Source organism: Rhineura floridana, chromosome 3, assembly GCF_030035675.1.
Source record: "Rhineura floridana isolate rRhiFlo1 chromosome 3, rRhiFlo1.hap2, whole genome shotgun sequence".
Lineage (NCBI taxonomy): Eukaryota > Metazoa > Chordata > Lepidosauria > Squamata > Rhineuridae > Rhineura > Rhineura floridana.
In genome coordinates this window covers 13,456,799-13,470,036 of record NC_084482.1, presented here as the reverse complement: position 1 = coordinate 13,470,036, position 13,238 = coordinate 13,456,799, and the positions used below count along the sequence as shown (strand labels likewise).

At 45.2% G+C, this 13,238-nt stretch overlaps 1 protein-coding gene across 5 annotated transcripts in view; it reads left to right on the top strand.

Annotated features, from left to right (window-relative positions):
- The window catches only part of COL5A3 (collagen type V alpha 3 chain), a 144,005-nt gene that overhangs the window by 29,960 nt on the left and 100,807 nt on the right, over positions 1 to 13,238 (top strand). For 4 of the 5 annotated variants that reach the window (XM_061614515.1, XM_061614512.1, XM_061614514.1 and 1 more), the window contains exons 2-4: positions 8,508 to 8,675; positions 9,366 to 9,579; positions 11,350 to 11,512. In XM_061614515.1, coding sequence (XP_061470499.1) covers positions 8,508 to 8,675; positions 9,366 to 9,579; positions 11,350 to 11,512 — 545 coding nt within the window. Of the gene's footprint in view, positions 1 to 8,507; positions 8,676 to 9,365; positions 9,580 to 11,349; positions 11,513 to 13,238 lie in introns of those variants that run through there. The other variant, XM_061614517.1, reaches the window with a different exon arrangement.

The following is a 13,238-nucleotide window of genomic DNA, read 5'->3' as shown; positions in this document are numbered from 1 at the left end:
GAGAATACTGAGGAAGATGTCACCTGACGCAGGATTACTGGAGCAGGTTGGTTGGAAGTGCCCGTTGGGACATTCCAGTAAAGTCTCTGGCTGCTTCCAGACCTGTTTATTGAGCATTCCACCTGATTAGTTTTTAGGGAGATTAGACAACTGTTGGCTATATAATGCATTCATTTTGATTTGTTTGCAGGGAGGTTGTGTCAAAGCAAGTGCTGTCCCACACATTCCAGTGCATTTTATCACTTCCATTATTGCAACAAGTCCCATCTTTTGGAGAAGCAGGTTTGTTGCACAAGAGCTCCAAATAATCTTTAATAGTACAATCTGAATTTCCCAATATGTGATTGAATCCCACCCAAAAATAGCAACAGTCTGGAAGCGCCCCTCCAAGCAGCTAGAGATCTTAGTCCAGTGAACTTACTTCTTGTCAGAAAAAGGAGAAGAACACTTGTCTTGAGCTGTTGCAAATGGATACAAAGGGCCAAGGGAAGGAAGGCCAAGGGAAGGAAGGATAGTACTTCTGAAAGGTTCAGCAATTGTAAATGGACCTGCCTGATCCACTCGTCTGGAGGGAATGTTAGGTTTTCCCTTCTCTGTCGTACAACTAGGAGACACACACAGCAGAGTGGGATGGGGCAAATAGTGACTCTTGAGCACTGGAAGGAACTGGATCTCTTTGGGGATCACATTTTTCAGATGTGCCACTGTGTTAAAAATTCCCTCCAAATTTAAAACCAGCATAGCTAGCAAAGGACAAGGCTAGAACCTTCCACCCTGATGTAGTAGTTTTCTCTTTGCAGGGAAGCTTTTTAAATATTTGGTGAAGCAATAAAAAAGTGGTTTATCCTGAAGTTGTGCATTTTTTCTGTATGCCTCATCCATGAACTAGGAGAGCAGGGGTGGGGAGATTCCTCATCCACAGTGGGAAAGAGAGCAAGCGTATCCTCTATATTTCCAGTTATATGTGGGGAAAGTTAATAAGCAGAGGACTTTGTGCCCCACTGGGTGACAAAAATCTATCCTAGGGTAGAGATGAGGAAAATAAAGCTGCTTGTTCATTCCCCTTCCCTGCAGCTTTGGTGGAAATTCCAGCAATCTGTGGCTAGATAAGAACATAAGAAGAGCCTGCTGGATCAGGCCAGTGGCCCATCTAGTCCAGCATCCTGTTCTCACAGTGGCCAACCAGGTGCCTGGGGGAAGCCCACAAGCAGGACCCGAGTGCAAGAACACTCTCCCCTCCTGAGGCTTCCGGCAACTGGTTTTCAGAAGCATGCTGCCTCTGACTAGGGTGGCAGAGCACAGCTGTCATGACTAGTAGCCATTAATAGCCCTGTCCTCCATGAATTTGTCTAATCTTCTTTTAAAGCCATCCACGCTGGTGGCCGTTACTGCATCTTGTGGGAGCAAATTCCATAGTTTGACTATGCGCTGAGTAAAGAAGTACTTCCTTTTGTCTGTCCTGAATCTTCCAACATTCAGCTTCTTCGAATGTCCACGAGTTCTAGTATTATGAGAGAGGGAGAAGAACTTTTCTCTGTCCACTTTCTCAATGCCATGCATATATACACTTCTATCACGTCTCCTCTGACCCGCCTTTTCTCTAAACTAAAAAGCCCCAAATGCTGCAACCTTTCCTCATAAGGAGTTGCTCCATCCCCTTGATCATTCTGGTTGCCCTCTTCTGAACCTTTTTCAACTCTATAATATCCTTTTTGAGATGAGGCGACCAGAACTGTACACAGTATTCCAAATGCGTCTGCACCATACATTTATACAATGGCATTATGATATCAGCTGTTTTATTTTCAAGACCTTTCCTAATTATCCCTAGCATGGAATTTGCCTTTTTCACAGCTGCCGCACACTGGGTCGACATTTTCATCGTGCTGTCCACTACAACCCCGAGGTCTCTCTCCTGGTCGGTCACCGCCACTTCAGACCCCATGAGCATACATGTGAAATTAAGGTTTTTTGCTCCAATATGCATAATTTTACACTTGTTTATGTTGAATTGCATTTGCCATTTTTCCACCCATTCACTCAGTTTGGAGAGGTCTTTTTGGAGCTCTTTGCAATCCCTTTTTGTTTTAACAACCCTGAACAATTTAGTGTCGTCAGCAAACTTGGCCACTTCACTGCTCACTCCTAATTCTAGCTCATTAATGAACAAGTTGAAAAGTACAAGTCCCAATACTGATCCTTGAGGGACTCCACTTTCTACAGCCCTCCATTGGGAGAACTGTCCGTTTATTCCTACTCTCTGCTTTCTGCTTCTTAACCAATTCCTTATCCACAAGAGGACCTCTCCTCTTATTCCATGACTGCTAAGCTTCCTCAGAAGTCTTTGGTGAGGTACCTTGTCAAACGCTTTTTGAAAGTCTAAGTACACTATGTCCACTGGATCCCCTCTATCTATATGCTTGTTGACACTCTCAAAGAATTCTAATAGGTTACTGAGACAGGACTTTCCCTTGCAGAAGCCATGCTGGCTCTGCTTCAGCAAAGCTTGTTCTTCTATGTGCTTAGTTAATCTAGCTTTAATCATACTTTCTACCAGTTTTCCAGGGACAGAAGTTAAGCTAACTGGCCTGTAATTTCCAGGATCCCCTCTGGATCCCTTTTTGAATATTGGCGTTACATTTGCCACTTTCCAGTCCTCAGGCACGGAGGAGGACCCGAGGGACAAGTTACATATTTTAGTTAGCAGATCAGCAATTTCACATTTGAGTTCTTTGAGAACTCTCAGGTGGATGCCATCTGGGCCCAGTGATTTGTCAGTTTTTATATTGTCCATTATGCCTAGAACTTCTTCTCTCGTTACCACTATTTGTCTCAGTTCCTCAGAATCCCTTCCTGCAAATGTTAGTTCAGGTTCAGGGATCTGCCCTATATCTTCCACTGTGAAGACAGATGCAAAGAATTCATTTAGCTTCTCTGCAATCTCCTTATCGTTCTTTAGTACATCTTTGACTCCCTTGTCATCCAAGGGTCCAATCGCCTCCCTAGATGGTCTCCTGCTTTGAATGTATTTATAGAATTTTTTGTTGTTGGTTTTTATGTTCTTAGCAATGTGCTCCTCAAATTCTTTTTTAGCATCCCTTATTGTCTTCTTGCATTTCTTTTGCCAGAGTTTGTGTCCTTTTTTATTTTCTTCATTCGGACAAGACTTCCATTTTCTGAAGGAAGATTTTTTGCCTCTAAGAGCTTCCTTGACTTTGCTCGTTAACCATGCTGGCATCTTCTTGGCCCTGGCGGTACCTTTTCTGATCTGCGGTATGCACTTCAGTTGAGCTTCTAATATAGTGTTTTTAAACAACTTCCAAGCATTTTCGAGTGATGTGACCCTGTGGACTTTGTTTTTCAGCTTTCTTTTTACCAATCCCCTCATTTTTGTGAAGTTTCCTCTTTTGAAGTCAAATGTGACCGTGTTGGATTTTCTTGGCAATTGGCCATTTACATGTATGTTTAATTTAATAGCACTATGGTCACTGCACCCAATCGGTTCAACAACACTTACATTTCGTACCAGGTCCCGGTCCCCACTGAGGATTAAGTCCAGGGTTGCCGTCCCTCTGGTCGGTTCCATGACCAACTGGTCTAGGGCATAGTCATTTAGAATATCTAGAAATTTTGCTTCTTTGTCATGACTGGAACACATATGCAGCCAGTCTATGTCTGGGTAGTTGAAGTCACCCATTACTACCACATTTCCTAGTTTGGATGCTTCCTCAATTTCATATCTCATCTCAAGGTCTCCCTGAGCATTTTGATCAGGGGGACGATAGATCGTTCCCAGTATTAAATCCCTCCTGGGGCATGGTATCACCACCCACAACGATTCTGTGGAGGAGTCCGCCTCTTTTGACGTTTCGAGCTTGCTGGATTCAATGCCTTCTTTTACGTATAGAGCGACCCCGCCACCAATATGTCCTTCCCTGTCCTTCAGATATAGTTTATATCCAGGGATAACCGTATCCCACTGGTTTTCTCCATTCCACCAGGTCTCCGTTATGCTCACTATATCAATGCTCTCCTCTAAGACCAAGCACTCCAGTTTTCCCATCTTGGTTCGCAGGCTCCTAGCATTAGCGTACAGGCACTTGTAAGCAGTGTCTCTCTTCAAGTGTCTTTGGCACTTGTGGTTTGGCCTGTGGTAATTTTGCCCTTCTGAATTGATATCCTGTGTCCCTGCTCTCACAATGCCTACTTCTAGGCCTACCCCTTTTAAAATTTCATCATTTCTTTGGTCTTTATCCCAGGGGGGAGGTTTATTCCGAACCGGACCTTCCTCAGCTCCTGTCGGGTTTCCCCCCTCAGTCAGTTTAAAAGCTGCTCTGCCACCTTTTTAATTTTAAGTGCCAGCAGTCTGGTTCCATTCTGGTTCAAGTGGAGCCCGTCCCTTTTGTACAGGCCCGGCTTGCCCCAAAATGTTCCCCAGTGCCTAACAAATCCAAACCCTTCCACCCGACACCATAGTCTCATCCACGCATTGAGACTGCAAAGCTGTGCCTGTCTGGCTGGTCCTGTGCGTGGAACCGGTAGCATTTCAGAGAAAGCCACCTTGGAGGTCCTGGCTTTCAGCATCCTACCTAGCAACCTAAATTTTGCTTCTAGGACCTCACGGCTGCATTTCCCCATGTTGCTGGTGCCAACGTGCACCACGACCACTGACTCCTCCCCAGCACTGTCTACCAAACTATCTAAATGACGGGCGATGTCCACAACCTTCGCACCAGGCAGGCAAAACACCTTGCGGTCTGCACGCCCTGTGTATTTCCATTGAGAAGTGTTCGGTGGTGGTTGCAGAGCATGTTACCTATGTGTAAGTCACTCTTTCCCAATTTGGTTTCCTCCAGATGGTTTGGACTACAACTCCCATCAGCCCCAGCCAGCATGGCTAATGTTCAGGGATGATGGAAGGTGTAATTCAACTTTATCTGGAGGGCACCAGGTTAGGGAAGGCTGACATAAGTGAATGGGCAAAGAATCCTCTTTTGTTTATGTGTGAACAAACATGCTGAACATGTGTGAAGAAATAATAATAATAATCAACAATACATCAATCCTTCTAGATGTGAAATTTCTTGGCTCCTTGATTGTTAATAGCATATTATTACATACTATCAGTGGTGGACTATGTGGTGATGGGGCAGAGATGGTTACCTGATCTCCTGGCAGGTGAATCACTTCTGCTTACCAAGAAGGGGAGAAATGAGGAGAGTGGTGGGTGATGTGGTTTGAATGCAGTAGCACTTGATTGGCTCAACAGGTTCATTTGCACTGTGTCTACCTCACTGCTGCCTCACCCTTCCTCCTCCTGGTAAGCAGCAGTGACTTTTTTACCCTGCCTAAAATATTTATTTTTATGACCCTGCCTATTCTCTTGACTGTAATTTGTTTCAAACTGTTTTTAATGTTGAATTTTTAAATTGCTGTAACCTGCCTTGGGATGACAATGACAACAATAACAATATAATTTTTCTAACAATACCTAAGGATGGAAGAGCAGTTTTGTTGGGATGCTTGAACATTTTACCCTCCAAGATGCTAGGCGGCAGATTTGTCAAAGTTCCTTTCAAGGATAGAGCTTGAAACAGTCTCTTATGTGTTCTTCTACTGTAGATTTTATCAAGGGGTTAGAGGACACCCAATTTATCCCTTTATGAGGCACTTTCCTGGTCGATCCTTAGAAACCCTTTTGAGTAACTTCCTTAATGGTATCTAATCAATCTATTACTGAACAGATGGCAATATACTGAAATGTTGTCATATCTTTTAGATCTGCTGTAGATTGTTAGCTTCAAATTTGTCACCTTTCATGGTTATTGGTTCTATTGAGGCTGTGGTTTTGCACTACTTTACATTTGGAACCTTGTTACGGTCGGTTGATCGTAATACTCATTTGATTTACTGCCACTGCTATTGGTAAGCCCCACCATCATGGAAGTTGGAGAATTTCTCCTCTGCCTGGAGAAATCCATTCATTTGGTCTCCCCAGTGTCTCAGCCCAGCTCAGAGTGGAGAGTTTCCAGAAGCCATTTCTGCAGCATTCTACTGAGGGCCACCCTTACCATTAGACAGTGAGGCAAGTGCCTCAGGCATCAGATGCTCAGGGTCAGCTGCAGCCCCTACCTGTTCTTCCTTAGCTTCTAGCCATTCCCCTCTGTTGCTGAATTGCCACTCTTGAGGCCCCTAATCTGGCCTGATGCTGCAGTTGTGGCAGAAGACACTATCCAGTCACCAGTGTTGAAATAAGTCAGTCCAGTTGCCTTCTGGCAGTGGAATTGGGAGGGGGGCACCATCTTGCCCTCTGCCTCAGGCAGCAAAATGTCTTGGGTCAGCCCTGTCTGTACACTTGTACATTTCTTAGTATCATCCCACATCCACAGTGGGGCAAGTTTATGGATAAGAATTTGTTTGCTGGGATGGCACTCCGGCCAACAGTGTGTTGTTCACCCCTTCAACAGCTGCCTGTTCTGAGGGCGCCTCCAGTTTGAGAACATAGCCAAAGATTGAGAGAACTACTTGGCACAACCAGGAGACTAAAGCCATGGCGAGATTGGCTCCACCAGGCATGGGCAGCCTTGTCATTCCCTGGATCAGGCCAGAGCCCAGGCTGCCATTAGTCATCCTTGGGTTAGCAGTGGTATGGAAAGTGCCATGTGTTCCTTAGGGAAAGTATGACTGATGCATTCCAACTTCTGCCAGTTCACGATGAAGCAGGAGGTATAGGAATAAGTTGCTTAAGTTTTAACTCTTGAGGTTATTGGTCATCTTCAGCTTAAAATATACCATTGTTTCGATGCAAATGTTTAGTTTGTTGTGCTGGGGAGGGGGAGGAGAGGGAGGGATGAGTCCATGAGATCTTCCTTAAATCAAATGGAATCAAGGCAGGTCTTATTTTATTCCTGGACTCGCATAGATCACCCAACCTCATCATGGAATTCATTCTCAAGACTGGTTGTTGAAAATTAGTTAACACTTTGCCTTTTTTCATTCTGTATACAAAGAAAGACATAAAGGTGCAGTTTCCTCTTCCCTTCCGATTCAATGTATAGTAATGTGCAGAGTGGAGTTTCTATACATGATTACTGATTGTGAGCATAGAACAAAAGTGATAGTGACTGTTCCAGATTAATTTATCCATATTAAAAGCATGACATTCTGTTTTGACTCTTCATTTTTCTGGAATTCTGCCACATGGCATATTTGAGGAACCAGATTCATTTTTCCCATTCATTCAGCCCCCACAAGATGCATGCGCCCTCAGTTGAGCCCATGTAAATCATCAGCCCATCAGCACAGCAGACAAAGATGATGGAAGAACTGGTATGGCCCTGCGATGGTGCTGCGAGCCATGTTGTTCTGTTATGCAAAGAAAAGAAATGGCTGTCTTCCTAGCCTTGGTATGGTGTGGGTATTGATGAGGAATGATAGTCTCTAATGAGCAAAATGGCTGCTCTTGAGTAAGGCCATCTTACTCAAGCTGGATCAAACAAAAGGCCTATCTAGTCCAGCATCCCGTTCTCACAATGGCCAGTCAGATGCCTACAGGAAGCCGTCAAGCAGGACCTCAGTGCAACAGCACTCTCCTCATTTGTGACTCCCAGCAACTGGTATTCACAGGCATACTGCCTCCAACAGTGGAGGTGGTAGCCATCATGGCTAGTAGCCGTTGATACCCTTATCCTCCATGAATTTGTCTAATTATCTTTTAAAGATATCCAAGTTGGTGGTCATCACTATCATGGACTCAACTTCAAGACATTCTCAACAACATGGTGATGTTGCTTTGGGTCACATACTGCCTGTCTGCGTGCTTGCTTCTGCACCCCTTGGATGCCTGTGTGTAATAGTAAATAAATATAAATTATTGCAAAGTCAGGATGTGCTTCCACTGCCATCTCCTTCAAACTCTGCAATGCCTGCCTTGACCATTCTGATGCTTGAGGAAGCAGGGTTGGGAAGTACAAAGCAGTTATGGGCAAAGTCAGCATGTTCAGTATGTCCCCCATACAAACCACTCTTAGTGTGCAGAGCAGGATTGCCCTCCCCTATCTTTCCATCACCAAAACAAAAGTCCAAATTGTTGCAGGTACACCCTTACACTTTAGAGCAGGGGTAGTCAAGGTGCTGCTCTCCAAATGTAGTTTGATTACAACTCCATCAGCCCCAGCCAACATGGCCAATGGTCAGGTACAATGGGAGTTGTAATCCAACATCATCTGGAGGGCAACACATTGGCTACCTCCCCTGCCTTAGAGAGAGACGATAATTTTTAATAGAGGTTGAAAAATATTTTGTTTTCCATGGTGATCACACACTTTTTTTGTTTGAGATCCCATTCCTGCCTCTAATTAAGCAGGGTTTGCATCCAAGATTTCAGGTTTATGGTGTATAGCAAAGATTTCCTGTCATGGGCGGGGGGTGGGGTGCCCCTACTTTACTTCAATGTGTGACTTTGTCTTGAGGGCAGGGGATAACTGTGTCCTGTACTTCCTTTCCAGATGGCCTTGTGGATGTGCTCCAGGCATTTGCCATGCGAGAGGGCAAAAATGGGGTCTCCATTGCTGCTGGTATCTGCACCCAGAGGAATGGCTCTGATGAAAGCGACCTAGCATTCCGCCTAGAGAACAAGACATATTTCAGTGCTCCTACCAAGCAGCTCTTTCCTGGTAATGGGGTAGCATGAAAACCCATGGGGCTGGATATTGCATCAAAACTGATGGGCATACTCTGAGCCTTGAGGAGAATTCACACATCCATCTGAGGGCCTCTTCATGCATTATTTATTTGTACTTGCATATTTATAGCCCACCCTTTACTAAATAGTCCCATGGCAGGTTACAAAAATATCACCATTGAAAACAACTACAATTTCCATTTAAGATGAAATCACAAAACCAAATCCTACTTTCATCAGGCATTATTTCACCAGCCAGTTTCAAGGCTATTTTATATAGCTGTTGGGGGACTGAAACTACATGGAAACAAATTCAGAATTTTGAATTCTGCATTTAGTACCAAATTCTGACATGATGAAGTGCAAGATCAGGAGTTCCAGGGCTGTTGCTAGATACTTACAGGACTTGGGCCAAGCCTGTGATACAGATTTGCATGAAATTTGCATGTGCTAATTTATATGTATAGATGCCTCTGGGAAATTCAGATGGTGGGTGGGTGGGGACCATCTCACCAGACACCCTATAAGCAAAGGAAAAAATAAAAATATTATAAGTTAAGAAGAGGGGAGCAGAAGACTCAGGCCCACTGCAAAAGACCCAGGACACCCCTTAAGAGTACCTCTGGAGAGATGCATTTTGGGTTTCTGGCTCTTACTGTCTTCTCATGATGGCCCCTTTCAGATGGCCCCTTTCCAGTGGACTTCTCCATACTGGCTACACTGCGAGCGCTCAAAGGTAGCCAGTCTTTCCTGCTCTCCATATATGATGTGCGGGGAGTACAGCAACTTGGTGTAGAGATTGGACGTTCTCCTGTCTTCCTCTATGAAGACCAGCTTGGCTATCCAGTGCCCGATGACTATCCTCACTTCCGCCGAGTCAACTTGGCTGATGGCAAGTGAGTTGGGATTGGGATCGGGAGAGTGGGAAGAAGCCTCTGAAAGTGGTTATCTTACCTGGGCCTGCATGCATGCTGCTGAAAGACCAGTTTAAGTCTATAATGCATTATAAATGTCCAAAGAATTAAGGGTGGTATGACATATGAAGTATCATGGGGAAAGACCCTAGCTCAGTGGTACAGATGCTTTGTGTACAGAAGGTCTCAGGTTCAATCCCTGGCATCTCCAGGTAGGGCTGATGAGTTAGATGGACCAATGGTCTGACTCAGTCAAGGCAACTTCTTATGTTCTCTCACTATTCCCTGGTGTGCAAATCACCCCTGGTGTCTCTGGTCGAAGGATTTGCATGTTATCAAATGACTAAACAAACAAACAGGCAACAAAACTCTTCAAAAGAGAGTGAGCAGAGACAAGAGCAATGACCAAACATGTCCCTCCTCTGCCATATCATCTTCAGCTCCTTAAAAAAACTTCTCTTATGTCTTTCCAATTAGCATAGGTGCGATTTTCAGGCACTTTTTGACTGGATTTTTATAAGGCTCAGTCCCAGTCCTAATATACTAGTGTTCATCTTTGGAGGATATGCCAACTTGGGGATGCCAAACCTGTGGGTACTCCAGATGTTGTTGGACGAACTCTCATCAGACTCAGACAGCATGACCAATGGTTAAGGATTGTGGGAACTGTACTCCAACAGCATCTGGCTGCAGGTTATCCATCCTTTTGAGCTCTTTGTTTTGATTATTTCATTTTAATTGCATTGCATTATGGTGGGTAATTTCTGCTCATGTCCATCCCATAATTCTCATATCCCATATCTGTTCCTGTTGTCTTCTCAAACTACACATTCCTGCTGCAATGTGTGACATAGTGCATAAAATATTGGGTTTGGTTATGTCAGGCCTTTGTTCAAATCCTTACACAGCTATTAGTTTTAATGGATGGTCTTAGCCATTTCATTATCTGTCAGCCTAGCCTACCTCTTGGGGAAGTTGTGAGGATAAATGAGATGTGAACTTTTAAATGTGTTAGTGATTATCCATGGAGATCCTTCAGTCCAAGATTTAGCTGAGTTGTTGAAAGCCATATATCACAGGGGTGGTATAGCTGATAGACTTTGAACAGTGGAGAACTGGGTTCAAATCCCCCCTTGTATATTAAAAAAGCTCACTGAGTGGTCTTGGGCAAGTCGCTATCTCTCATCCTAGTCTGCCTCATAGGATGAAAATGGATAACCTCATGTGTGCTTCCCTGAGTTCCTTGGGAAGAGGGTGGGATCCAAATATGAGAAATGTGGAAAGCTATAATTGGTGGGAAAATTCAGTGATGCCTCTTTTGTCTCTCTAGGTCATAATCCTACAGCTTTTGAAGCTCAATTTCTTTTATGCCAACAGCATATAGCCCTGCCTCCAGTTCCATTGTCTACTTGGTCCCTCCGGGTCTTTTTCACCTCCAGTAGAACTACATGTGGAAACATCAGACCCACATTCTCCAATGCTAGTCATCTGAATCCACTCCACTGTCAAGTGGAAGTATGGTCTATGCCACTGTTCTTCAACCCTTCCGTCCCCATATGTTGTTGGACTACAACTCCCATCATTCCCAGACAGCATGGTCAGTGGTCAGGGAGTTATGGGAGTTGTAGTCTATCAACATCTGGGGACCCAAGGTTGAAGAACACTGGGCTAGGTGCCTAGTGTACCTGTTTACCTGCACCTTCTTTGTCCCACTTCATACCCAAGTTTCTGACCTGTACCATTTATTGCCAGGTGGCATCGCATTGCTCTGAGTGTGGAAGGTGGGAATGTATCTTTAAGCGTTGACTGTGAAGATGCTGTGGTGCTACCCCTCAAGCGAGGCATGCAGCCAGTTGTCAGCGTTGATGGTGTTACCTTGCTTGGGGCTCGCCGGCCAGATGAAGACATTTTCGAGGTAGGGAAGATAGTTACAGAAGTCTCAAATCCTCTCTTTCAAACTCTGATAATTTCCTACATACCCACACACACCCATGTAGAGTGTGTCAGGCAGTCAGATTGCCAAAACTTGCCTACAAAAGTCCCTCTCAAGAAAAAAACTAGTTGGGGGGGGTGCATGTCCCACCAAACAGATGGCCTTATGTAAATGCCAGCCTTGTCTCTTACAGCAATCACTGACTTCAGATCTCTTGGCCCCCCATTCCAGTCATGCCACCTTCTTTTGTGTGTCTGGCAGGAACCTGGGTGGCTGTATGGACTTTGGGTTTGGAAAATCACTTTATATTTTACAGAGCCACTAATCTTACAGAACTCAGATGCATATCCTGCCCTAACAGCCATCTTGGTTCCTTCTGAAATGTAAATTGATGCCAGAGATGGAAAAGCTCCATCCTTTCCCCTGTTTCTAGCCTTTGCTCTCTGAAACTTGCTGCCTGGGTGGTTGAAGGGAGTTCAGCAAAGTCTGCCTTTGTTTGCCTTTACTGGCTGCCAGATTTATGTTAGGGCCTTTCTCATGGAAATAGAGCTTCATGTTATTGCAGGCAGGCAAGGACCCCAGACACAGGACTGAGTGGTCTGCAAAGGGGAATTGTCCTTCTCAGGGCTTGGTTAACCATTTCACAGTGTGACGGTTAGTTCATCTTACCACGGTCATATTGTGACTATGGCAATGAAACCTCTGATACCAATTGAGCTGGTGAGAGTGCACAGAATATTTTCCACAAACATTTCAGCTACTCAGGATTGTTAGCAATCAAGATCCAATGAAGGAAGGGCAAGTTGTCAGTTTGGCTGGAATTAAACCCTCACCAAGGCCTTATGACTGGAAAGAGGTCCTGGGAGGTAGAGAAGTTAAGGGACAGGGAACACAGAGGTAATGTAGTTGGCGGAAGGATGCAGAATACGTCGCAGGAGTGGCTTGCCTGGTGAGGCAGAGCTGAAGCAATGGCCTCCTAGCAGCAGTGTCTTCCACTTACCGGGAGGAGGAGGGACAAGGTTGGGGCTGCACAGGCACACTGTTGGGAACACTGGATTGCCTCTGTGTAGTCCCAGTTTCACTGCCTCCTCGCTGCTCCTCCTCCCAGTAAATGGTAGCAGCGCTTCGGCCAGGAGGCTATTGCTGGGCCTCCACCCTACTGGGTGAGCTGTTTCTGACTGGGAGAAACAGTAACCTGGGAAATGGGTAGGAGAAGAAGGCAGAGAAGATGAGGCAGTGGCTGTATGCTGGTAGGACATTCTGCACTTTTCTGGAATTGTAGCACATGTGTGCCCACCCTTCAAGTGCTCCAGTTATTTTTCATCTAAAGAGAAAACTCCTGACTTTGCCCCAGGGATTCCCAGTCTGGATGGGACAACGTTGGCCTCTTTTCAACTGGCTGCTGGAGCAGAGAAAAGCCTCCGCTACCTCCCACATTTTTTCCCTAGGCGCAAAATGCCAGAGGGTGCAAGGTCTTTGAAGGCGTCTGGCCCAGGTCCTAGGGGTGGCCAAGAACAACAGCTGCTTGTAGCGGCTGTTGGAAAACCTTGGCCCAGGGCCATCTGCCTCTAGGTTATTGGGTGGTAGTGAGGGAGTGCCTGGAAAACATTTGATGTAGCTGTTTGGGGGCTGTGGGGTAGCTGTCTGTTGGGCAGTAATGTCGTGTGTGTTTGGGGGTCGGGGGGTGATGGTGGTGATGAGAAAGGAA